Below are 26,297 nucleotides of genomic sequence, written 5' to 3'. Positions count from 1 at the left end.
ATGCTTTTATAAACAAGGCATTGGCTTCTTAGGTCTCATCTTTCCATTTAAATCAGAGCAAAAAAGTAAAGTAGGGAAACAGAAGTTAGTGATAATCATGTAAGTCAGAAGATCACATAGGAGGCTTTGTTCCAGCCCTTCAGCACAAATCAAAGAGCATGCTATTTCAGTTCTGACAAACCACTGGTTTGACACAGGAAAAAAAAGAAAGATATTCTAAGGAGACTTTATCCTGGAACGTGCCTAGTAGGGAGGCAGGCTGTCAGTGAAGAGAAATTCTACAGCAGATCTTGAAAACTGCTTTGTGACTGTGGGAAAAATTCTTAGCCTTCTTTAAAATGGCTACTTGAGATTACTAGTTAAATGACTTGAATTTTCTTATGCCGCGTACTTTCCAAGCCAGTATTGTCTAATAATTTGTTGGCTATTACTGACAATAAAATAATATTGTTGAATAAAATTACAAGTTATTTAAAAAAAAAAAAGCAAAAAGGAAAAAAAACAAACCTATTTAAACTAGTTAAACTCTCTGGGCTGGTGTAAACCAACTGTATCTGACCATAAGATGGTGCTAGTGCTCCTGCACTGGCAATGAACATGGCACTGGCAAAGCCACAAGTGTCAAGAACAAAGGTGCTACCGGGTAAGAGTTTCCTTTTCTCACGACTTTTATGAATGGCATTTGCTGAGGTCCAGTAACAAGAACACGTCAGTTCTTGCCCAAGTCTCTGTAACCACAGAACATCATCTAGAAAGGGAGCTAAGAGTGGGAAAAGAAAGTAAAAGACAAAAAACCCCAACCAAAACCAGAGAGAGATCTGTTTTCCCCTTCTAATGAAAGATGCAATTGAACAGTCCTGAATGCTGCCTCTGTGTTGCAATGGTGATCAGACGTATTAGCCAGTACATTAACACTCGTATATACATACATACATGCATACATACACGCACACACACCGTATATGTAAATACTGTGTATTTTCTGCAGCTACCTAAACATTCCACATGAGAACATGGCTCTATGGGGATCCTTGCAACTCTGCTCAGCTGGGAAAATTATCAAGATTAGCAAAGGCTCTACTGTGAACTCAAGGCATCTTTCACCTAGGTTTCAAGTTTCTTTTTCAAAGTAAACCCTCAATTTTTTTCCCAAGAATTTGAGCTCTGGAAAATTATATCCTTTTCTTAAAAATTAATTTCATTATTCTACATTCTGAAAGTTACAGTTAAAAATCAGCAGGAGATAAAGAATTTACTTGCATTTAATTGCACTGGAATTTGGCAAAAATACAAACAGTGTAAGACAAAGAGCCTGTCAGTAACCATAATTACAGGGGTTATAAAATGTTTTTAAATTAAGCTACTGTGCCTCTTATTCAGGGAAGAAGTCTATTAAATTTTTGTCACAGGTGCACTTCTACTTCACAGCTCTCCCCATCAACTCCTTTCCCAGCTGAAAACTCATCCACAGCTCTTTGTGTTACATGTTTTTCAGTTCAGCTTCGTGAAGTCCTACCTGCACAGGACGCCCATCCTCTTGGCCAATCATGTTCCTCCAATCCTGCAGTGACTGCTGGAGGCTCTCCAGCCCAGTCTCCCAGAGCCTCACACCTCCTCCCATGTCCACAGTAACCAACCCCACTTTGCCCAGCGGCGCCAGCAGGGCATCAGCATCTGAGATCTGAGAGAGCCAAGATGTGTATGGAGAGAGAGACTGTGACCTGAAAAACAAGAATTAATGTGATTTTTCTTGCAGCTGCAATTAAAACGGGGATGATTATTTCTGCAGTTAAGGCGACAATTAAATGAAATTACATCCTCATTTCATGACAGACTATAACTAAGCCCTGTAGACCCACTATTTTATCTGAAACTGTCCAGCTACTGAAACTGGATATAACCAAGATACCTGACTGTATAAGAAGCAGTATAAAAGATCAGGGTGGAAGGCAATATGTTGCCAAAACCATTGCTGTAGTTTAAATACACTGCTGTATCTAATCTATCTAAAAATAGTCCATCTTTAGAAAAAAACCTATTAAGAATATAAAAAATGTAAGAAGATGCTACAGAAAAATTAAAAAAAGTAGAGAGAACATGATCCGAGCACTAAGGAAAATATATTTTTATCAAATTAGAGTAACACCTTTCTCTAGTGCTTTAATAAAATATTAAATTTAAATGCTCATTTAACAATGGCATAGCTTTAGGTACAGAAAATCATAGCACTTTTTTAAACAGATAACTTGCTGACAAAAATTTACTGCTGAGAGTGCCTTAAAGGTACATAATATGAAGGGAAATTTAGATAATGTAGGGAAGAATCTATGCATTTTTCAGTACTGTTAACTATATGCATAAATGACTTGGCAACCTGCACTAATGGCAAAATTAGTCATTTTCAAAAATGTAAGAAGAAGCAACACATGCTTCTACCTATGACTGAAACCACCATGTACTAACTCAAACTGAAAAAGAGTTATCTTAGCATTTGACTGGGCTAACTTTGCCAGAAGGAAGAAAGATTGTTAGATTTTAACAGAGAACTATTCATATATATATGATGAAAACTCACTTTACTCATCAGTTCTTACTGGAGTACACTTTTAAATCTGGACTTCTGCTCAGATCTGCCACTCACAGCTTAAATCCTAATGCTAGTTTAAGGGTCATAATGTTAAAATACAGCTTTGTAATTTCTGTTATTTCCTATAAAATCCTAGTGAAAAAAAAAGTGATTCCTTCCTATTTTTATGGTAATGTCTTTCATTTTTGAACGACTGTGTAAGATGTAAGCCAATGGACCAATTATAAAATGGTGAACAGTGCAAAAATAATTCTCTGTTAATTAAAATGTTCCCCAGATTATTAATGAACCAGAATTAATTTAAATGAGAATAAGTACTGTCAAAATCAACATCGAATGGATAGAATAAAAAAAAGTATAAAATTCTTAATGTGTGAGTTTCATACACATGATATTTAAATACGCAAAGTTGAGACACTGTCATTTAAAACAAAAATGTTTATTATTATTGCAGTAGAAAATGACAATTTGGGACCAAAATGTATCTTTATATGATAAAACATTTGCAAATACTCTCTACAGTTGTGACAGAGAGACAGATGTTAAAACGTAACAGAAGCCATACAATCTGGCTATTTTAATTTACCATACAAGATACTTTCCAAAGGGAGAACCACAGAGAAGCTCAAGCTATTTTCAAAGTGAACTTTATACTGGACCAGAATTTGATTCTCGGTTTCCTAGCACCTAACACTGGATCATTTTGCCTGTCTTTCTCAGATCCTAAAGACAGTGAAAAAGGAAAAGAAAATAAAGACAGCAAACCATAATGAAACAGCTTGAGAATAAAGTGGATGGAAGAGGGGGAAGGAACAAAGGGAATGAAAATCAGAAGATAATGCTACTTTTCATATTTACTAATTAATTGCTACATTTTCATCGGCCCTATCTAGTAAAAACAGATAAATAATGTTGACAAAAATACACTGCAATGTTTGCAGAATTTTACACTAGGTATGAATTAGTCTTACTTCCCACATCAAAAGAAATATTTGCTTGTCCTGAAGTAATAATAGACACTAAATTCTCTTTGCTCTTCCTCTAAGACGACAGTGCTCTAATCAATAAAGTCAGTTACCTAGGAATTGTAATGTATTTGATTTTCTTTGAGTTAAGATCTGTTACTTCCAAGTATCCAGCAGCTGGTGGAGGAGTGACATCTGAAAATAAACAAACATGTCATTTTCCTGCTGCATGATTAACTGGTTATTGCATTTGCATTTAGCAGATTAAATTTAAACATTTTATTATACAGCACCTGTCAGAAAATGATAAGCTTTCATATGCAATACAGAAATAGAACTTGCAAATAAGGAATTGTTTTATTATTACAACAATGAGTAATCAGACAGTCACAGTTACAAAAGAACAATGTATTTGTATGGGAAATGTCAAAGTTGCACACAAATACAGCTCTGCTCACAAAAGCACTATTCAAGCATTACTGCAATCCCTAACTTGGTGCTTTTATCTGTCACTGAAGATAATGTCAGTTGTGTATCTGACTTTAAAAGCATATTGAGGAATATTTCAAAACATTGTGTTTATGACTTCCACTTGAAAACTTCTCAATAATACTAACCTAAACACTGTTCCCTTGAATTGAACCTCTCTTTTTGGAGGTAAATTCTCAGTATGCAAAGATTTTATAACTTTATATTAAACTGCCCTGGACTATCAAGCATTAAATATTGTGTTTATGGACAGTTTAATGAATACAGCTAATATACGGTCCTTCCCTCTGAAATAAATTTGTGTTTGTGTGCCTGCACTGGCTTTTGCCAGCTTGTGAGTACACTGTGCCTGGGCTCAGAAGTGGCTCCCAGTTAGGAGCTGACTTTCATCTGCCTGCAGCAAATTGAGGCAGTTTTTCAGAAAAGAAACCAGAAGACTGAACCACACTGCCCAGTATGGGTAAAAAATGTCATTGGCACAAGATGAAAGCAAGTCTAGATTTTCTTCTGAAACAACGCATCTTTCACCTCCTTGAAATGCAGGAGTCTGACCTTACCTGCAGAAGTATTGATGCTTGCATAGAGCACACACAGAAAAGACCAGTAAGATCAGCAGCATAAGGAGATCTAATACTCAAATGAGCACACAGAATAACCCACAGCAGCACTTTATGCATACCTACTGTATCTAAGTATCTATAGTATTCATGCCTACAGTAGCATGTCTATTGACTTTACTCATCTTCAGAAAAGGGGGAATATCAAACACAACAGAAACAGTCGGAAAAAGTCTGGAAATATGCAGGTTTGTGGGCCAAAGGCCACTTTTTGTTTTCCCTAGATTTTGTTACTGTTTCAAAATGTGCTTTCTTTTGTTAGTAATGAAGAATAAGATACACTTTAAAAATTCTGATGAAGATCTAGAACAAGGGCAGATACTGAACTAGAAAGGGTAGAACTGTGGAATAAGAATTAAAAATTAATAAATTAGAGAAAGAACTCAAATCAAACAAATTAAAGACAATAAAAAGACAAAGGGCGGCAGAGTAGGGAGCGGACAAAAAGACAATCAAATGTTTAAATGCTACACAAGAGTTGGCTAGGCCCCAGAACTGCAACCAAGAATCTTGACAATGAAACATGAATATCAGACATGTGCAGTTTGTTCTTATTTTGCCAAAGCCTGATGGAGAAGAACAGCTATGCACAGCTCTAGACATCAAACTTTAAGGAAAGCAGACACAATGTTCAGTTCTGGGCTCCTCAGTGCAAGGGAGACATGGAGCTCCTGGAGCAGGTCCAGCGGAGGGCTATGAAGATGATGAGGAGATTGGAACAACTCTCTTATGAGGAAAGGCTGAGGGACCATGACTTGCTCAGCCTCAAGAAAAGACAGCTGAGAGGGGACCTCATCAGTGTCTATGAGTACCTAAAGAGAGGGTGTTAGAGGATGGACCAGGCTCTGCTCTGTGGTGCCAAGCAATAGGACAAGAGGCAACAGACAGAAACTGATGTTCCACCTGAACATGAGAAAATAATTCTTCACTGTGATGGTGACTGAGCACTGGAACTGCATGCCCAGAGAGGTTGTGGGGTTTCCTTCCCTGGAGAAGAACTGTTTGGACACAATCCTGAGTAACATACTCTAGAGGACCCTGCTGAGCAGGGAGATTGAATCAGATTTCTCATCATCCCTATCTTTTTTGATGTAGAATTAGGATTTTGTCTTCCTCCACATATTTATCTATACTGAACTTCACCTGTTATTTCTATTGCATTCAGAATTGTAGTCCTTATCATAATTCTTCATGGTAATAACCATAATTCCTACCATGAATAATAACCACTATCATCAGCACTGTTACCTCAGTGTTAATTAATTTTTCAGTTTTTTTCATGACATGCTGAGTAGCACAGGCCACTGTAGTATTTCCCTCATAGCTCCTCCTCCGCTAGAAAATCCAGCCATTCACTGATAAATGGAAATGTCTTGAAAAAGTCCTGAAAAAAGCTATAGAACAGAAAACCTAGAGTCTTGCTCAGGTCCCATTTAATTGAATTGGTAAGGTCATATTAAACATGATTCAGTTAAAATCAGACTTTGTCATTCATAAATTAAAACCTCATTCAGAAAATAAATATCAATGATAATGATCTTCAAGGCATGAAATCTTTCAACTTAAATGGCCATAAAGCACTGCAAAAACCCTCATACAATTTTCTATACATTTAAAGCTATCAATCCCTATTCATTAATATATTTCACCACAGCTGAGAGAAAAAAATTAAACTGCTTGGTCAGACAGAAGCCAGTTCTCAGACTGATAATATGCTCAGGTTACTGGTATTGTGGATTCATGAAGAATGTCCCCTGGGTTTTAATTATAATAACCTAGCAATACAAGGTGTTACATACCACAGCAACTTAAAAGGCTTTTAGGAATAGCAGTTAAGATCCCAATTTAGGTATCATTTGGAAGCACTGAGGGAAGATAACTCCCTCACTCCCAAATCAGTAAATTGGTTTTAACAAAAGCTCTGAAGAATTACCTTCTAAAACATCTACTTCAGATTCAGATCCTTTTTTTTTCTGTGAAAGCCTGAAAAAAAGTGACACAGTCTGACCATTCAGTAGTTTATAAACTAAGAGAAGACTGCAGCCTGAAGTTGTATAATTAGTTCCAAGATTCTAACTCCAACTGATTTTATTAAGTTTAATCTTTTTAAGAGGTAATCTTTTCTTCAGTTACAAAAGGAGGTAACTGAAGTTTTCTACCCTGTTGAAATCCTTGACTTGGCTTCCTTAGTCAAGTAAATGTTTTATTCTCTTGGTAATAAATAAAAGGGTTTCTCTACACAGGGAAGTTGATCTGTGTTGAATGAGGACAGGCAGATTAGATCATTCATTCTGTTTGAGTTAATTTGGAATAAAATGTTTATTCGGGGACAGACAGTTCACACACAGACTAAATCAGGAATAGCTTCTTGTGCTGATGAAATCAAGCCATTCTACCATGTACAAACAGTGTGGGCATTTTTTCTTTGGATAGTAAACTTTGGAGATTCCTAGAGGTAATGCAAAACTCACAAATGCTGTTATTTAGCACTAATTGGTATATTTTTAGTTATTGGCTAAAGAAGCTAAAGTTATAATGATAACAGAAAGCTTGGCATGGCAGCACAAAAATGTCTGAAGATCTGTAGCCTACACCTGCTTTATTAGTGTCAGAAAGGAGGATGGTTTTGCTGCATGTGAATGTTGTTCACGCAACATTGTCTTGGACAGGAGAAGAGTTAAAAAGTCTGGGTCTCTTCAGTTTGGAGAGAAGGCAGGAGTGACTGAAGTTTGCCAAGTCATGAAGGTGATGGTTAAGGTGAATGCAGAACTGTTATTCATCTAAGCCTGAAATGCTAGAATAAGGGGCACCTGATAAACCCAGTAAGAGATGAGTTGATCACAAAAAAAATCATGAACTTGTGAGTTTGCTGTGGAGATACACAGGTTCAAAGAGGGACCAGATAAACTTATGGACAACAGGTCCATAAAAGGAGGTTTAAAGCCTGAGGCAGGGATGTCTTCTGCAATATCCCTAGCAAAACAAGTGCAAATATTGAGACAATATGAAGAGAAAAACAAAGAAGTGGACAGGGTCACATGCATTTCCAAAATAACCTCTCCTATTGCCCCTGCTGGGGATAGAATTCTGAGTTAGTCAGACAACAGGTTTATCACTGCATCTCTGTGTGACTCTGAGCAGAAGCTGGAAATACTGGTGAAGGCCAATTGCTGAACTGGAATAATCATATTCCATTAGTGGGTTTCCTGTGCAGACAGAGAGAAATCCCATCCACTGAGATATTCACAGTGTAGATACCCTGTTAATTTCTCAGAAGTATAATTCAGCATGCTAATAAGATCCAAATTAATTCTAAAACTAAGTGCAGCTACACTCATTCCTTCTCAAATACTTGCTCTGTGACTATTTAAGAACATTCTGGAAAAATAAATGAGTGATAGCAGATTACAAAACAAAACCCAAGTGTGTTGCAGCACAAATACATGAACCTCTTACCTTTTGGGTAGATGTCTTTCAAAGGTACATCTCCAGGTGCTAAAATTCTGACTATTTGATTAGAAGCCAATAAAGTTACACAATTGGTTTGTTTTGCAGCTCCTGTTTTCCTCTGGGCTCCATAATAAAATGGATCAGAAGGAGAAGCACGTTTGTGACTCAGAGAGGAGTTTCTTTTCCAGCTATACACTTCACTGGGAGACTGCAAAAGAGAAGGTGTCTACTGAAGAAAACATTACTATTAAGTCCAAGAACAAATATTTCTTGATAAGTTCCACTTCTTATTTAATTTCAGATCAAATGTGGCTATTATGGTTACTTCTTATGCTACCATATGACAAGGAATGACCTGGATTATTTTGTCATCAAAAACCCCTATAGGGGTAAAAACCAACAAACCATCTACATGAGTTTTAGGCATGAAGATGCTCTGAAAATCTGAAGTTGAATCGACTTCTTTTTTTAATTGAACCAGGAACAGAAAGCATTGAAATAACCTAATTTGGAACCAAACTATGTAAAAAACTCTTAGGTTTCCACTAATAAAGATAAATGTAAACAGGTATTTCAGTAATAAATTCAAAGGTAATCAATAAGGCTGGGACTTAGTTCCAGGTTCAGAGATTTAAGTGTAGGTCTCCACATCAAAGCCAGTGGCTTCATCTTCCAGTATGGTCAAAAGAGGCTGGAGGAAAAATCATCTTGAAGGTCTTCGTGTTCGCTAAACTGAGCACTGCTATTACAGATAAGAGCTCAGATAGCTTGTTCATACTAAACACCTACACCACCAGCACTGAACACTGAGTCTGAAGTTTTGCCCCATCACTCTAACGTTCACCCTTAGCACTCCTTCTTTGACATTCACACGGACTTCTAAAACTATGTATGAGGAAAGACGGTGCCTCAGTCTAAATCAGGCAGAGCCAAAAATGCTTCATCACCCACATTAGTGTGTTAGTACTGAAGTGTGCAGCTCCTTTAGTACTCCCTCCTCTAGACCACCTCTCTTTTTCAGCAATAAATTCACATCTATTGTAAGCAATATGAAAAGCTATAATAACTATATGCTAATATAAAACCAAATCAAGGAAAACTCAAAAGCTAACTGCAAAGACTGTCTTATTGACAAAAACGTATTTTTGAATCATTTTGGATTTCAAAGAATTTTCTTCTGTCATTTAGCTTTCCCAAAATTCATGTCTGTTAACACTTACATTTTCTAATTTGCCCCAATTTATTAAACAAACATGAAATGCAATTATTTATTCCATAATCACTACTCTTTTTATGTACCATTGGGGGCAAATATAAAAAAAGTCCAAAGAATTAGACATTCTGCTTGTATTTTCCCTGTGTTTGCCTTCACTCCTTGCAACAGCCCTAGTTGTTACACTGCTAAGTTTCCTTTTCTTTTCTGGTGCTTTTCTAACTGTGTCACGGCAGTAAGCACACTTACATGGACTATTTACACTTAACTACATTTTTCAGTAGTGATGGGGCTTTATAGTTTTGCTATCATTTTCTGTATCTTTTTTTCTTTTTCCTAAATCTTGTCCTGCTATCTGCTGCACACTGGGCAAAAAGTTCACACTGAACAGTTCAAAATTATACTGATACTCTTTTTCTCAGTGGTTAGGCTTGATTAAAAAATGGTAAAACACATCATTTAGAAAATTACTCTAGCCAGCACTGTTCAGATCTTACCAAAAATGAATTTTGTCTGTGCTAGACATTGTATTGTGCCATTTATTATTACTTAAAAAACCACAAGCACCCCTCTAGATTAGACTACCCTAACAAACAGTGTACACTACATTAATTTGCCCCTTACTGTCATTCCCTTCTTTTTCCAAATCATTTGGTAAACAGGTACTTAACAGGTTACAGAATAAATGAGACCATACTATTTCATTGTATAATAATGCTGAGAATTTACCAAGAGGTCTGGGAAACCAATAACAATAGTAGCATAATTATGTTCATCTGAGAAGATCCTGTTGGGGGAGCTGATCTTTTGTCCCACAGCTGCACTGAGGTTTTCTGAAGATAGCTGGTCAATTGAAACTGCATGAGGCACACACAGCTCTGACACTAAACAGGGAAATTAAACAAAATTAGTCATTAAATCCAGATGTGCAATAGGAAACGATATTAACTGTAAGAGCACTGAGCACTGAACATTGCTATTACTTTGAGCATAAAATTACTAAAAAGCAGAAGATCTGATTATACTATACCATAACACAGAGGAGAAGGAAGTAATCTTATTTTTGTAAAGTTAAGTACTTAAAATCAGGAAATACTAGTTTTGTAGTTGCTTATACCACTTAATTTTGCCCTCTACTGTACAAATGAGGCAGGAAGCCTGTGGAATAGAACAGCACGTGATCTCATTGAAAATTGTTATAATGCAAATGCACCAAAAGGCAAAACACAGGTTTGCATAGGTGTGAATGTGACATTTCTCAGTGACACTCTTGCTGTCTTTGCAATTTAAATAATGTTGTTTGTAATGCATTTCTGTTATAAATGCTGCTTTGGTTTTGTCTTTAAGCTAATGAAAACTGAACTTTATTCTGTGCATCTGTAAGAGCCTTTTACCTTGCCTCAAATTACCAACAGAGTCAGAACCTGCTATCTTTAGTTCTGCACTAGTTCCACTTCGATGAGCAGACTATCTTGTTCACATGTCAGTGGGAGAAAATCTTTCCTCCCTCAAAGGATAAAAGGTCTGGGTCAGCAGTAAAGCCACACTGGTCTACCTTTCTTTTAGTTCTCCTGCCACAGCTTCTTCCTCAAAGAACAAGGACAGGCTGAAGATGTTACAGATGGGGTTTGCTGGATGATTTGGAAAAAGGTGGACAGGGGATATGATAACATTTTAGACTGGAAAAGATGAAACGAGATAACAAAGGAGAAAAATAGCACAGAAAGCATGCAGCAAGAAACTGCCCACAAACACTTTGAGACTGGAAATTATAATAACATTTCTATCCATCTGAGGAATGATACTCCAGAATAGTTTCTAAATAAGGTAGAAAGAGGAAGGAAACTACTGTCCTCTGATAGCACTTGATAAGTTGGTAGAGTAAACTGTACAAGAGTTAAAAAGGATTCTGGATATTTAGACTGTGGTTAGTTTTTGGTATCCACCTGGTTGCTATTTATGTAAAATAAGCCCTATTATTTGTCAATAACATTTGTTTGTACCATGTTTACACTGTGTTAATCTCATTTTCTTACTTAGGCTAGCCACAAGAACCAGAACAAAACTTGTTGCTCCTTTAAGAGATATTAAAGTGGTTTCTCTGCTTGTTTCCTCTGTCTCTCTGATACATAATGGCCAAAACCTATGAACTGTTAGGTGGGATGCACATGTACTTCCAGTCTTCTAAAACCAAGTAAACTAAAGATTCTGTGCACCGAGATCAAATGCTCCAGATTGAAAAGGCTATGAGATTTGAAGACAGACATCTTACCAGGCAGAATGACGACCACTGGAGATTTCTGCCTTACTCTGTAACTAAGATATGCCTCAATGCCTACCACCATCTGGGAATTTTACTGATCAAACTCCCCCCATCTTTTAACACAGGTGTGATGGCCTCAATGGCCTCCTGCACACTATCAACAGAACTACAGAAACTGTGACTTCTGTTCTAGCAGTAGGTGGCTTGCATTTTTCTAAGGGTTGGGAAATCTTTTCCAGCTCATCTGAGTGTGAGTAGCAGACCTGCAACAGTCTACAGCCTGGACTCATTAATATATTTGTTCCCTTCTATTCCTGTTCTAATTCCTGCCTTGTCATTTTTCTTCCTTTTCCATTCTACATGCTTGTCTGTAGGGTCTTGAATGCTACAATGAAACAAAAATGCTTTATTCAAACAACTTGAAGTTTGATCATGGAATGTGCCATGCCTTGACAAAAGCTGTTATTATTAACCAAACATGATAAGGGGGGCAAAAACAGAATCAGAGAGATGGTTACTCAGACCTTTAAAGAGCCTTGTTTGTGCAGCTGCAAACAGAAATGATAAAAAGAAAAAAGAAAAAAGGAACTAGCCAAATTTGCATTCAATACCTGTTGTTAAGCCAAATCCCATGTCAGCTGGCTCTTCACTCAATGCATGCAGCTGGCAAACCTCACTGTCTTGAGCTTCCATATGGGCACGCTTGGTTAAAAGAAATTTCCTGTAAAGGATACACATTTATAATAATTCCCAACTAAACTTGTAACTTTAAACAATGACTTTTATCTTCGGAAACAGTGAAAACATTCTACATTTATATAAACAAGGTTATCAACACCTTTTGCTAAAACTAAATATAATTTCCCAAACATCTGTGAGATAGGAAAGGGTAGGCCAGCAAGTGGCAGATTTGTCTTCTTATTTACACACTTTCATTTGCTGTGCATTCATGAAAATGACACAGCAGAATAACATTTCTTTCATATGACCATGAAAGTAAAGGAAGCAGGCTCTAACTCTGGATAATGTGTCTGTATTTCCAGAGATAGGTCCACCAGCATTCTCATTTCTAAAGTTCAACACCACCTCAGTAAAATTAATATTAACATGCATACAATCAAAGTTAGTCTAGACTTTCAGAGGCTGGCATATCCTCTTCATTTCCTACTCTAAAAGCCTACCTGCAAATTCACCTCAGCAAATTTGCATCTTAAACACCCACTTTTCAAGTCCAGCCAGTCTCACAAACAGAAAAAACTAAGTATGAGACCAGGAGTGAAACTCCTGAACACAAATGAGACACAAACAAGAAATAATGCCGTCGAGACAACTAGGCTGAACTAACTTATTTGTTTTGTTTTCCACCAAGAGCCACCGGTCTTCAGCCACCAGGAAAACAGATTTCAGACTGATCGGAAGTGAGATGGTGTGAGTTTGACCCTCCAATACATCCAGTACAATAAGATGGTTTCTATAAAATTGGAAGGCAAGAAAAGAATAATCAGATAGGGATATACACAAGGAGATCCGATATAAATCAATTTAATACAAGGATATAATTTACTCTCACCCTGTTTCTTTGTAGAACACCAGCCAGTTTTTGTGTGAAAACTCGCGGCACATTTTGTAGTTGCTCTGTATAAAAATACATCATAGGGCAATTAGTGTTTGTTAGATTTGTCCCAGTGAGTTTCCCTGACTCCTCTGAAAGTGTACTAGTTTTTTTCCTTTATTTAGAAGAATCCATAGCTTTAATTGCCTCTCAAAATGCTATCTAGCTTTCCTTGTTCCTTCTCATAAATTGCATCATAACTGAGTTCATTATTTTGGACATAATTCATTGTAACAAAATGTTCCGTTATTTCCAGTTCTAGGCCTAAAAAGGGATATTTTAAAGATACATATCTTCAGACAACTTATTTATATTTCTTCTATCAATATTCCATAACAATGCTATTTTATGCATAAGACGTTTAAACATAAGAGTAAACAATTAAATGCTTGGGCTGTAAAACCAGGAAAACCCCAATGATCCTGGGGTAGTTTTTCCAATACTGACATCTGCTTTTAAAAAAACTTAGTATAATAGCGGTAGGTGCTATTCCTCACCATCTCTTCTTTGTTGCTCCACCAAGATGTTCTCTTAGGAGAGTCTTGAGCATCTGGTGAGAGCAAAAGTCGGCGAAGAGCACCACTGTTTGTATCCAGCAACAACACAACATTGCTCTGTAAATGAAAAGCAGATCGATGTACATCTCAAGCCCACTTAAGAGACTACAACAAAACTATCTGAACCACTTTCACAACTCGAGCCACTTAGGACATTTCGAAAAGATCATCTAGATTTTGTTGCAAAACATAAGCTGGATTTTCTTGGTTCATTTCAAAGTTCATAGAGAAATTGAATTGAAGAGGTTAAGTACATGCAAGGGCTGGAATGATATTACAGTTTTTCCATAGCATTTTATCTATACATCTCATATTAATCTCTGCATAATTTCTAGGAACAGGACTAGTATCATTTACATGTCTAAGATGCAGCTACAGTTAAGAGATATTAGTTCTGTCAAGTCACTAAAATATTTCACTTCAGTTTTTATGTTTGCTTACCATTTTTCTACTGTACCCATTGCTTAAGTCCCACTGAAGGTGAAAAACTGGTGAAAGAAAAAATGGCTCAGTACTTTCTCTCCAAGTTCATATTTCTGATACTGTGGAGCCTATTAAATATTCCAGAGTGTGACAATCCTTCTGTGACCTGCACACTCTTGATAGCTTATAGTGTCCAAGATAGGACAGCTGTTAGAGGACAGCAGGATGACTGAAGAGGATGAAGACCAGAAGCAGACACAAATCTCCATGTATCACATGAAAATATAGTCTGCTAAATTTTGAATTTCATCAGATTTCTCATTTGTTCCTCAATGCCCAAGGGTCAACACATGCTGTCAAATGATGGGGGCTTTTTAAGCATTTCTTTTTGCAAAGTACTACAGCTGCTCCTAATCTTTTTAACTAAGAATTCAAGACAACTGTCATTCAGGGCCAACCTTAACTGCATCAAATGAAATTTAAAAGGTACAAAGGAATAAGTTAATTAAGCCTTGGGTTCAATTTTTTGTTTGCCATTCAAGGAAACGTTCAGCTCTGCAAGGACATTAGGTTCTGCAAGGATGTACTAAAAGTAAACTGCCTACGTACAACATGTGCAATAACGCACAATAGACGTTAAGGAAGTAAAACATAAATTCCCACGAATTCCCCTAAATAAAACAAATACAAACAATCTGAGTCACAGCAGTTTTGTTCTTTTGGGTACTCTTCATACTTTCACTAGAAATACTTGTGAGAGTTAACTTTAATAATAACAGTAATTTGAAGCTAAATATGGTAAAGTATTTAAAATATTATCATGTTATTTGGAGCATTTGGGAATTTCAGTTCAAGTTCAATATTTCTAAAAAAAGAAGCTTGCTTATGTATTACAAACCAAAATTATAGAAATGTGGTTCAGGAAAAAAAAAATAGGACATTTGCTTTGGATTTTGGTTTTCTGCCATATTTCATTTATACAATCCTGAAACAGCATTAGCCTTCCACATGAGATAAAGAACACATACAAATCAATTACATTCTTCCACTTAGTGCTAAATTTATGAGAGCAGTTGGTAGTATAAAAAGCTTCTCTACTCCACCCCTTCTGATGTTAATGGTTTCCTTCTGTGCTAAGTGACTGATGTATATTCTGTCTGTGTTTAAGAATAGATTTTTGCGTCATTTGTGAATGCATCCAAGAGCAGCTCTGGCAGCTCTTCAAGTGGGCTGGGAAAAGACACTGGTGTGCAATTCCACTGTGTTTGTTCTTGACTGGGAGAAAAGTAACCTTTGGGCGACCTCCCGACCCCAATGTCTGGAATTCCAAGCTCTGGACAGATGCAATAACCAATCTTGTGAAGTGATGTGCCTTTATTTTTAGTTACTGCAAAGTTTCCCTTTACTTACTGCTGATTTTATTTTAACCGGCATTTCCTCTAAGAAGTCCTTAAACCAAACAGGGTTGTGACTTCATTTTGCTGGTGTGGGAAGTTGTTCCTTATGGTTTTGCAGAAAGAGGGGAGAGCTTGCGGAAGTTTCAGAGTGGGACAGTGCAAATAACTCAGTTTAACATTCTTGTATTCTTCTCTGCAAATTCACTCTCAGTTTTGATCTCTTCTGTCCTCGATGCTCATGTCCTGAGCAAGCAAGTTGCAAACACAGATTCTTCTTAGCTGTCAGCTTCAGACTGAGGCTGATCCTTAGCTAGGCAGAGTAATCATACATCCACTTGCCTCCTGTCCCACCTTTTCTCACTCAAGGATCCCTTGAGTGATAGAAACATAACAATCCTGACACTGTAAATACTAGGCACACATACAAACATTAACACACTGTCCAGCAGGTTCAGTTGGAAAAAGTCTGTGCAAGAATTTATGGTTTGGGGCTCAAACCATCACATCTTCAGAGGTAGAGAAATGTATGCAAGTAGATTACTGGTGTTCTAATTAATGCAAGTGGTATCTTTCAGATGATTTGGGAGACTTTATTGTACTTGAGATTTCAGAGAACTCAGAGCAACAAGTAGTAGTATAAGATTTGTGCTTATGGAAAATGAGCCTTCTTCCATTCTACAGAAGGTGCACACATTTCTATTTAAGCAGACCTTTACTATAAGGTGTACTCATAGAAAAGGAACATAAAATATAATATAATAAAACATAATATAATATAATATATAAAAAAAGGGAACTAGTTTTTGAAGAAAATAAGAAAATACACCTTTTGTTCTGAAGACAAACGTCAGAATATTATGGGGACTAGAGGTTACAGAAGTTACTACTACTATGTTACTGGTAGTTCCATATTCAGGTCCTCACTTGTGCTTCAGGCCAGATCACAAACTGTTAAAAGAAGTCTTCTTTTAAAGAATGGTGGCCATCTTCTACACATGGTGAGTGAGGTGGATCTCTGTGTCACTTTCTGCGCCACAGACTCCCTCACTCCCTTGTTATCAGAGAGCTTTGACAGACCTGCAGGAGCACATGGGACAGGGAAAAGCATTTCCCTCCCTCCCCACCCCGCTTCCTGACCAAGAAAGACAAAAGCAGAGTCAAAGCATGCTGGCAGGACACTGCCTGAACAAAGCTTGTTGTGCTCCCTAAGGTAGACTGTAGGTTACTCTGTTTGTCCACTTGTAGCCTTTCAACACAGTGAAGTGCTTGTAAAAAAACCTGGAAGTGTGCTGTTAATTTACAATTAACAAATTGTAACAATTAGCAAATCAATTCTCCATGTACAGTTTGCTCCTACAATCCCACATAAAATCATGCATGAAGGTTATCAGAATTCTTTTTGGTCTGTACTTGCTCTCCTTCTGAGCAGTAGAACTGATAGATGCAGAAAGAGAAAGGAAAGTGCATATGGTGGGCACAAAGATTTAGCAGAAAATAAGAGTAGGCCTTGAAGTACTTGTGGGGAGGACAGATGGCAGAGGCATTTCTGCTTTGAAAAGATGAATGCAATTCCCATCTTACAAAGAAGTTACTTGAGATTTCTGAAGACTCCTTGCAAAGTCTATGAGTTTCGTCTGAACAAAAAGATAGAGTCAAACCAGCTTGCACTCATTGAGACCAATGGCCACCGTGAGGAATAAAATCATCTATCCTTTCTTCCAAGAAGATGTAAATGTGGCTTAAAATCAGATAAATCTCCCACTTGTGCCATTAAGTTTGAGCTTTGAGGAGTTTACTTTCAGTAAAAATTTATTTAAAAGGACAGGAAGGAATGATGATTTTTCATTTTATTTCACTGGAGGGCTCTACTGAATCTAGATGGATGTCATCTGGGAACAAGATAAAACATACAAGCTTATTTGAAGAGCCACAACATCATCATCTCATCTTTTCCAATAAGGTTATAATCCATTTTAAATTGTTCTTTTTCATAACTTAGTCAGAAACATTTATCTCCAAAGATCTCTATTAAAAGAAAAAAATGAAAAAAACTGCTTTTGGTATTGTCTAATTAATGGATTATATTATTTATGAAATAGCAGCTGTCAAATGGCCCTTTTATTTAATAAATGCAAGTTCTTATTTCTACAAATATTGTTAATACTTCTTAGTCTTCTTGCAACTAAACACAGATGAATCTCTAAAGCATCAAATACATTTTTTATATTACTTGTTCTTCTTGTTTTGTTTGATGCACCCCTGGCACAATGAGCTAACTCTTGTAGCGTTGCCCAAAATGCAGATGTGCCACTAATCTACTTTTCTTAACATATGAATGCTGCAAGTTCTGAGTTTATGCCTGCCAGTGATCTTAGTACATCCAAATGTAGGCATCTTGACTATATATCAAGCATCTTTCTGTAGTCAGTGGAAAGAGAGAGACACATCCAGAGGGCAATTAAACATATTCTACTTTAGCTGAGATGAAATGCTCTTCAGGTCACCTTTATTCTCCCAGCAAATACAGAAAGTACTTGGATTATTATCTTAGATCATATGCTTACCTGCTAACATCAATAATAATGGATTAAATTTCATACACAGCAACATTCACCTCATTTCACAGGTGCACAGAGCACATGATTTTTCCATGGCTCCATTGCAGGAAGAGTTAGGAATAAAACCTAAGCTCCATGTGAAAAAATTACACTACTTGAGAATCCCTCTTGTGATTCAGTGGGAACTAGAGATCCTAACACTTGAAACACAACATAAGGAATGATAGCAGTGGCTGTGAAGACTGTAACAGCGGTACTTGTTTAACCTGTGCTTCAGTGCCTCACTTAAAAACCAATCCCAAACAAATTACCAATGTAGTCCGTGGATACAAGCATACAATATACAAGAGAATAATTATTCTTCTTTTTTTGTTTTCTGTTCAAGCTGCTTACTTAAGTTCTCAAGAAATCTAAAATTACTTTTGAATGGTGTTCTAAGTATAGGACTTTTGCAACCCAGTTTGTAATTAAATGAAACATATTTTCACCAACAGTGAGTAAGGTCTGCCTTAATGGTAAAAATACGTAAAAAGCCCTAAGGTAATGAAAACATTCTGAATATTTTAATTTTGTATTATTTTCCAGTCTAAAACAGGCTTATTTCCAGACAGGATGTATTCACCTGTAGCACTTGCCAAGAAAGGCAAATCTGAAACTGGCAATATTTAGCTCTGTCAGAGAAAAACATGAGGTTACAGCATGACTGAAGTCATCTGGAAAGGGAAATGAACTGCCACAGTCTCTCCACAGAACAAATTTTACTTCAGAGTCAGAAAAGTATCTCTCTCATACTATCACTAAAAGATATATTCCATGAGGACAGCCAAAACGAGACTGAGATAACTACCTAAAGCTTCACAGAAGAACCTTCATTTCGGACACCAAATGCTACTGTGATTTGGTTAAAAACAAAATGGTAGGAATTTTGGAGACTTAGAAAGCAAAGAATATTGCTGGCTTTATATTAAAAAGTGTGAGACGTTCTAAACATTCTTAGATACAAGACAGACTGCCATCTGTTTTAGTTTCCTGCATGAACTGCGCAAAAGAGAGCCAAGAATTATTTAGAACCAAACAAATGTGCTATGTGCATCTCAAAATAGCCCAAATGGTATTTCCATAGCTGTTCAACAAGCAGGTAACCTCAGAACCATATTTTTTCCAGTTTGCCTTGGAAAGTATCCAACAGGCAGCTGCACCTGCATAGGCAGTTCTACAAAAGGCAGAAGAATTGTGTTTCTCATAAGGCACTGAGCTTAACTGTAGCATTTGATACCAGAAAGTGGCATCAACACCCAACAAGTGTTCCTGGAACAACAGTATTGCAGAAACTCTAGAAATGACTGAAAACTATTAACATCCCAACTCAATGTACGAAAGGTTCTCCTAGATTGAAGTATTTCACCTACTGAAAAATCGACAGAAGAAATTCAAAGAAAGGAAAAACCAGACAACAATAATGACCAGATTTAATGCCCGTATCAAACCATAGTGACTGGTAGCATAACAAACTATTATTAATATTAAATAATGAACAGCAGCAGCCCAGTATACACTGTTGTGTCTTCCCACTCCTGGGCAAAGAGATTTTGAATTGGAAATTTTACAGTCAGTTCACAGATAGTAAGAGAAGTGCAAAGTATGCAATAGTTGTCTTTAAAAAAAGCATTTGAGTCAAACCAACACTGAAATTGTCAGTGGTTCTCAGTTTGCATTGCTGATGTCAAGGCTTACCTAGTCTCCCTTCTAGTCTCGACACTTCACGTTACAGAACAAGAAATATAAGGATTCACAAAACAAATCACAAATAGTGCCATGGAGCAAACACAAGCAACATTTTACTTTGTGACTCAGAAAACATCTCTTTTATACACTATTTGAAAAATAAAAGGGGGACAAGATTGGAGCAGAACTTAAGTTCACATAAAACACTTTACTCTGCACTTTACAAACATATGCTGCTTGATTGAGACTCCTGAACTTTATCTACTCTCCCCCTTTCTCCCGTAACGGCCAATCTTCCTCTATCAGTAAGAGAAGATAAGCAGGTAGAACTCAGCTTCAAGAATAGAAGAGGACATTGTCCAGCTAAAGAGTGCAAGAGGAAAATCTCCATATAAAACATAACGCTGAAGGCAACTCCCAAGCTACAAGTACAGTAAAAGAGACAACATTCAGCAGGCGATAGCCTTGTCTAGACTATTTCAGTCTATAGAGGTAGAGTCTCCAGTGATTTACCCTCATGATACTACTTTGCTCATGACTAAACATTTAGCTAGAATTTAATTTTTTTTACCTCCTCTTCATGTAGAACCACTTGACCTTTAAGTGGATTTCCCAGTGGTGCTGCAGTCACAAAAGGTTGCCAGACACTTCCAACTGTTCTTGGGAAGAGGTCATAAAGATCCACAAAGTATCCACTCTTACTAGAAATGTTCATGAAGTACAAGGAAACAGGATTGCATGTAGTAACATAAAGAATATTTTCATGTTCCTCTTCTGAAATAAGAAAACAAAAAAGTGAAAGGCTACTGACATTGTTCATTTCTCTTCTGGAACTAGGTATGTCATAAACTTGGCAGATGATACAGCAAAAAGTACTAAAAAATTACCACTTCTGACAAGGGAGATAAAGAGAAATAATCTCTTGATATTAACTAAATGTTAACAGCCAGAATCTCACCACAACACTATTGACTCTAAACAAGTAGTCCAACACATACTTGTGTAGGCATGACTGCAGTGTCTGCCAGCTGCTAGCATGTTCATCTGATTTTGTTTGTGTATAATCTTGGTTCTTCTTCTTTCTCTATCCCATCCTCCCTTTAAATTCATGTATTTATTAATTAAACATGGGTTGAATGCAAACACTGTACAGAAATTTTCACATAAACCAATTCCTGAATAATTTCAGACAATTCTTGAAATCAATACAAAGCTACCTAATTTCTGTTTCATTGCCATGAAATTCTGCTAATGTATTTATAAATTGGACTGCAAGTAGAAAAAGCAGCATTCCAGGTTTGATCATTAATGATCTCTTTATAATACATAATAATGTTTAGACATGCTTAATGATGAACCCTAAAAACATTTATGAATACTCCCAATGGTGCAATACACTCTGGGACATATGCTGTAGAGGTAACCAAGGCATGTTTGGTCCAGGAAGAAAGAATCAGTATGAGCACAGAGGAAAAAAGCACGACACTCTCCAAGTTAAAAGATTTATATTAAAATTGAATTGAGAGAGGAGAAGTCAAAGAATCGCTTTTGTTAAGTCATGCCATGTTGAACACACAAATTTAACAAACTTGCAATTTTGTGGCTGTGTTCTACTTTAATTACACATCTTTTTCTTAGTTTGAGAAAGATGCATATCCTTACAATGACCACAATGACTCAGTGAAATTATGATCTGATTTCAGGGGATTATTTTTGCATTTCACCTACAATTAAAAAAAAAAAAAAAAAGTTATTATTCCTATAGTCCACTCCCATACTCCATATTTTTAATTCCCATATTACAATTCCTAGTATTATTCCTATACTCTATTGTAAGCATACCTAGAAATACACACTACTATAAATGCACTGAAGTATTGTTACTACACTTGAAATTCCTCATACTGCCCTTGTATGTTCTGCCAGTAGCTATTGGCAAGCACTTAAGAAATCAACAGCCCAGTCACTCCTCATCTCCAGGACATCTCACCTATTTGTAACAGTGCAGATCATTACAGAAGTCAGTAGCTTTTCTTACTGTACCTTTTGTTACTGTGACATCACAAATTAAGTTAATTTCATCTAAAGGCAGTGTCCAATAAGCAAGTTCTTCTGTGAAACTGATGGACCTGGCTTCATGTCGTTCCAGTGGAAAGCCTTGAATATTTACGTACACAGGGCCCTAGAACAAATATTAACAATGAAGGCTTCCTAAAATATTCCACTCCCCATTCTTTATGAAAATATAAAAGTCTTCTTCATACTGTAATGCTACTAACAACAAAAAACTACTAAATAATTTTTAAATTTAATATTAAACAAATTAAAGGGAAAAGGAAATGCCTTTTCTATGAATTCTCTGAATGTCCATACTACCATTTCCTTTACAGTATAGAAACCTCGTGACTCTCTTCTTTAGTCTTTCAATGGTTTGGAACCACTATCACTTAGCACAAAGGAGGGAGGTATCATGTACTGATAAAACACAGTTCATACAAGAAAAATGCAAGAATATTTCTGTTTCAAAGAAATTAAATGACAATTTCTTATTATATAAAGTTTAAATCTCACCCATACACCACATCAGAAGTACAGGTTTTTCCTTACTCGCTGGAGTAATAATTACTGAAGTTAAGCCAAGAACTCAAGAGCTGAAAATGACTTAGAAACTTTGGCTGCAGATCAAGTTGTACCAAAGGTTCAGATTCAAGCTAAAGAACTGTACAAATTCAGCTGCATGCAAGATAGAAACAGAAAACAGTTTTCTTTTCAGTCTCTGATCTTAGCCAAAAATTGAGATCTGGGGCCTGTAACTGGCCACCCCCAATCATCCAAAACAGCTACAAAGTTCTTTCAGACAAGGTATTTTCAGTATTTTTTCAAGAACTTCTGGCCAAGCTTACTGATTTTCAAGCACATCTTACGTTGTGAGGCATACAAAAATGGTAATTTTCCTAGTCACTGTAAAAACTCCAAGAACAAGTGACAAGGACCATGCCTTGTATACACTCTTTTTCCTGAAGAAATTAATCACATTTTAGATTCTTCACATCCCAATACATAAAACCAGTATTATATAAATTAAAAAATACTTTAAAAGACAAACCTTTACATCTATTTTTTGAGTTTCTGATGGACACAGCATTTTCTGTTGTGCATTTCCTGGCCAATCGACTTTCCAGTAGCCCATAAATTTATGTTCTGGTAGTGGCAGTCTGTCAAATAATGTAGGAATAAATGAATATTTACATTTATTAACCAATAAGTGATATGGAATAAATCATTTAGACAACTGCATTTTTCCAACAAAATATATCTGAAGATTCTCTTGCAGAAAATGTTTCTTTGCTGAAATATTTCATTCGTTTTTACATTTTAAATCAAAAAAATTTAGCCTTCTGGACTACTAATACAGACAACCTAAGCAGTATCATAGAAGAAGAAGCAATGCATATAATATGGCTTCAAAAGGAAAAGTTTTCCAGTCTGAATTATGTGAGACATGCAGCAAAATAGATCCGAACCATCTCTTGCTTTGCTTTATTCAGATCAGGCAGGGTGGGACAGCACCCCTTAAAGGAACTCCTGTCAGTAGCTCATTCTTCTAAAAGACCAGCAGGATAAGCACAGTAAACACTGAGGCTTGTTAACCATGCAAGGGAAGTTCTGCAAATTATTTCTGTTTATTGTACTACGGCTCACATGAACAAAGGCAAAGGAATACAGACATGAGAGTATCTCATTGCCCTCTGGCCAGTACAATCTACAGAGAGGACAGGGACATCTTCAAAACCCACATTTGCTTGCCTTGGTCTTATTTCCTCATTTCTGTACCTTTCATCTAAGGAAGAAATATGTGGACCACAACAAAGCTCATTTTTACAGGGAAAGAAAATGCTGATATGTGACAATGTAGCATCACAGCAAAATAGAGACAGTGCGATTTTTCCTTCTTCCCTCTGAAGTGATTTACAGCCACTGAAAGCAGCTTGACTTCATTAATTGGCATGAATACCTTCAAACTAACGATCTCGTAACTTCTGGCTTCTTTTATTTGGGACCAGTCACTCCTAAAGAGGCCTCCTATCAAAACAGCATTCTGTGTTACATGCTGCTGCACATTATTGTACAGCTACAGGACTTGGCAAGAGAATAGAAGACATTCCTTCTCCCAGTTTCTATAAATATCTTCAAAGTCTATTTTAAGGAAGTTCTCTTAGACTGTTTGTTAAAAGTATCTACTTGGTCTCTTCTGTACCATCTGATGATGCTCGTTCCTAATGCTACAATTATTTTTCCTCTCCTCACCAACCAGCCTGACACTTTTAGATATTAGAGGTTTGTTTTATATCTTCTCTATATTGTTTTCAGAATAAGAAGGGATCCCAAAAAAAAAAAAAAAAAAAAAAAAAAAAAAATTAAAGTCAGTTGGACTTTACATGAAACTTAGGGAATTTTAGTTTTATTTTATTTTCCCCCTAAGAACTTAAAGGAAAAGGCAGGGAATTAATACAGATATCCCTTAATCTTTGCTACTCATTCAGGAAAGAAGTGTTAACATTTCTTAATGGTATATTGACACCAAACCTCAAGCAACAACAGGCCAGAAATCGCAGGCAGTCACTCAGCCTCCATCACCATTCCGTGTTTGGACATCTGCCAAGGCAGTCAGACAGCCAAAGACACTGTTTTGCAAACAGAAAATGGTTTGAATGCTATAGATCATTGGTGCTCATAGATAAATAAATTGCCAGCTGCCAGCAATGCGCCATTGAGGCATGTAATGAGGAAAGCACATCTCATTAATTCCCTCTCTTAGTCAAAGAACTGTGAGAATCTTCACTGCCTGTTTGTTGCCTGACTAAAAATATCAATAGATACCAATGTTTGCAGAGTGATTAATTTTGTATTTTTCCTCACTTCATTTTGCATTTTTCCATTCTTTACACCTAGCTAGTACAGTCAAAATTCTTCCCAAATGAAGAAGAGTAATTAAGCCAGATAAAAAAAAAAAAAAAAAAAAAATCCCAAGTACAATACATGGCAAATAACAACATTCAACACCATTAGGAAAAAACATTCATGATGCAGTATTTCGACATATACAAAATTCTTAGATAAATTTATTCATGCAGCTAGAAAAACAGGCAATCAGTCAAATCACTAGACTAAATGTCAGTTTAGATGTCTGTGAACCAGAATTTTACTTCAGGCTTCCATTTGGGTTTCTAAATGATTTGCTGGCAAAGAGCTAGTTATGTCTTGAGCCACAAGTTGTCTTGTGTGCAAAGAAACCCTGGAGACTTCTTTTTGCTCTATGACTCTTGAGTAGCATAATCTCTGATATGTCTATAATCAGCAATAGTTATTTCCCATTAGCTCAGTGGAACATCAGCTCTCACAAGGATTTGGACTTTGGTTTTAATTCCTTACACATTACTCCCATGGACAACATCCTAGAAATCAACAGCTTTACTAATGATCATGAATAGCTATTAAAATTTAAAACAAAACATATGTTAATAACAAGCTCTAACCAAATACTCAGCTTTTTATAGCAACAGAATTACAGACTGCATTCCCAAATAAACATTTCCACTCTGTTTCAGCCTTCTGGAGATTTTCTTTGCTAATAGTTCCTCTCCTCCCTCAGTAAAACTGATTTCTCCTTTCTCCTAGATTTTTGAGGTTTTGTTCTCTTCCCTGTTTCTGAATGATTTAGTTTCTCTCAGGCAGTAGAGCAAGTCATCATAAACAGCAAAGAGGAGGGAAAGTAGATCAGAATTTCAGAATAAAACAGAAAGCAGAGTTCATAATACAAAGCTCTTTGTCAAGAGTTATAGGGATCTCATTCTTCCAGGGCCTGACAATTCTTTTTTTCTGTCTCACTGCTCTCTCATGTAAATCTGGTCTAAAAAGACTAGTATTGAAGAAGCTGCTGGCATTAAGATCTTACAATCAGTCTGCTTCCTGAATGACTTTCAGGAGGGAGTGAGGGTGCAGAAGGACTGGAAGAACATGTCCACACTGAAAATGTGTATACATCTTAACAGCCTTCCTCTAGTGAATATATATGAAACACATTGAAGTAAGGAAATTACTTTCTTTTCCCAGCACTTATAACAAGCAAATTTTAAAAATAACTTGAACTGACAGGATTAGTAAAAACTTCACTAGATGCTCCTGCCACGCTGCTGTATTTCAAATTAATTAACCAAATAGCATTTACATAAAAGGCAGATAGAATACAATGGAAATGCCAACACTGGCAAAAATCTGCAATGCAAAGAGATCTGATAGGTATAAAAAGTGCAGTGGTTGGGTAAGAATGGTACTAAAACTCCACTGGTCTCTCCAGCTGGGGTGTACAGAGCAATCCATGATTTTTGCCTTCCTCAAAAGCTGGAAAGGGTTTCTAGAAGAGAAAAACTACAGGTAGAC

At 36.6% G+C, this 26,297-nt stretch overlaps 1 protein-coding gene across 1 annotated transcript in view; it reads right to left on the bottom strand.

The window, feature by feature from the left end:
* Positions 1-26,297, bottom strand: part of VWA8 (von Willebrand factor A domain containing 8) — a 181,253-nt gene that overhangs the window by 39,121 nt on the left and 115,835 nt on the right. The window contains exons 27-37 of the mRNA XM_082278807.1: positions 22,963-23,071; positions 21,900-22,038; positions 20,428-20,630; positions 13,694-13,810; positions 13,155-13,219; positions 12,930-13,055; positions 12,196-12,305; positions 10,051-10,205; positions 8,115-8,316; positions 3,666-3,747; positions 1,517-1,721 (exon numbers count right to left, since the gene is read on the bottom strand). Of these exons, the coding sequence (XP_082134933.1) occupies positions 1,517-1,721; positions 3,666-3,747; positions 8,115-8,316; positions 10,051-10,205; positions 12,196-12,305; positions 12,930-13,055; positions 13,155-13,219; positions 13,694-13,810; positions 20,428-20,630; positions 21,900-22,038; positions 22,963-23,071 (1,513 nt within the window). The remainder of the gene's footprint in view (positions 1-1,516; positions 1,722-3,665; positions 3,748-8,114; positions 8,317-10,050; positions 10,206-12,195; positions 12,306-12,929; positions 13,056-13,154; positions 13,220-13,693; positions 13,811-20,427; positions 20,631-21,899; positions 22,039-22,962; positions 23,072-26,297) is intronic.

The sequence above is a fragment of the Coloeus monedula genome (assembly GCF_965178545.1).
Source record: "Coloeus monedula genome assembly, chromosome: 3".
NCBI classification, from domain to species: domain Eukaryota; kingdom Metazoa; phylum Chordata; class Aves; order Passeriformes; family Corvidae; genus Coloeus; species Coloeus monedula.
The sequence above is the reverse complement of the archived record's forward strand: the minus strand, read 5'-3'. Positions and strand labels throughout refer to the sequence as shown.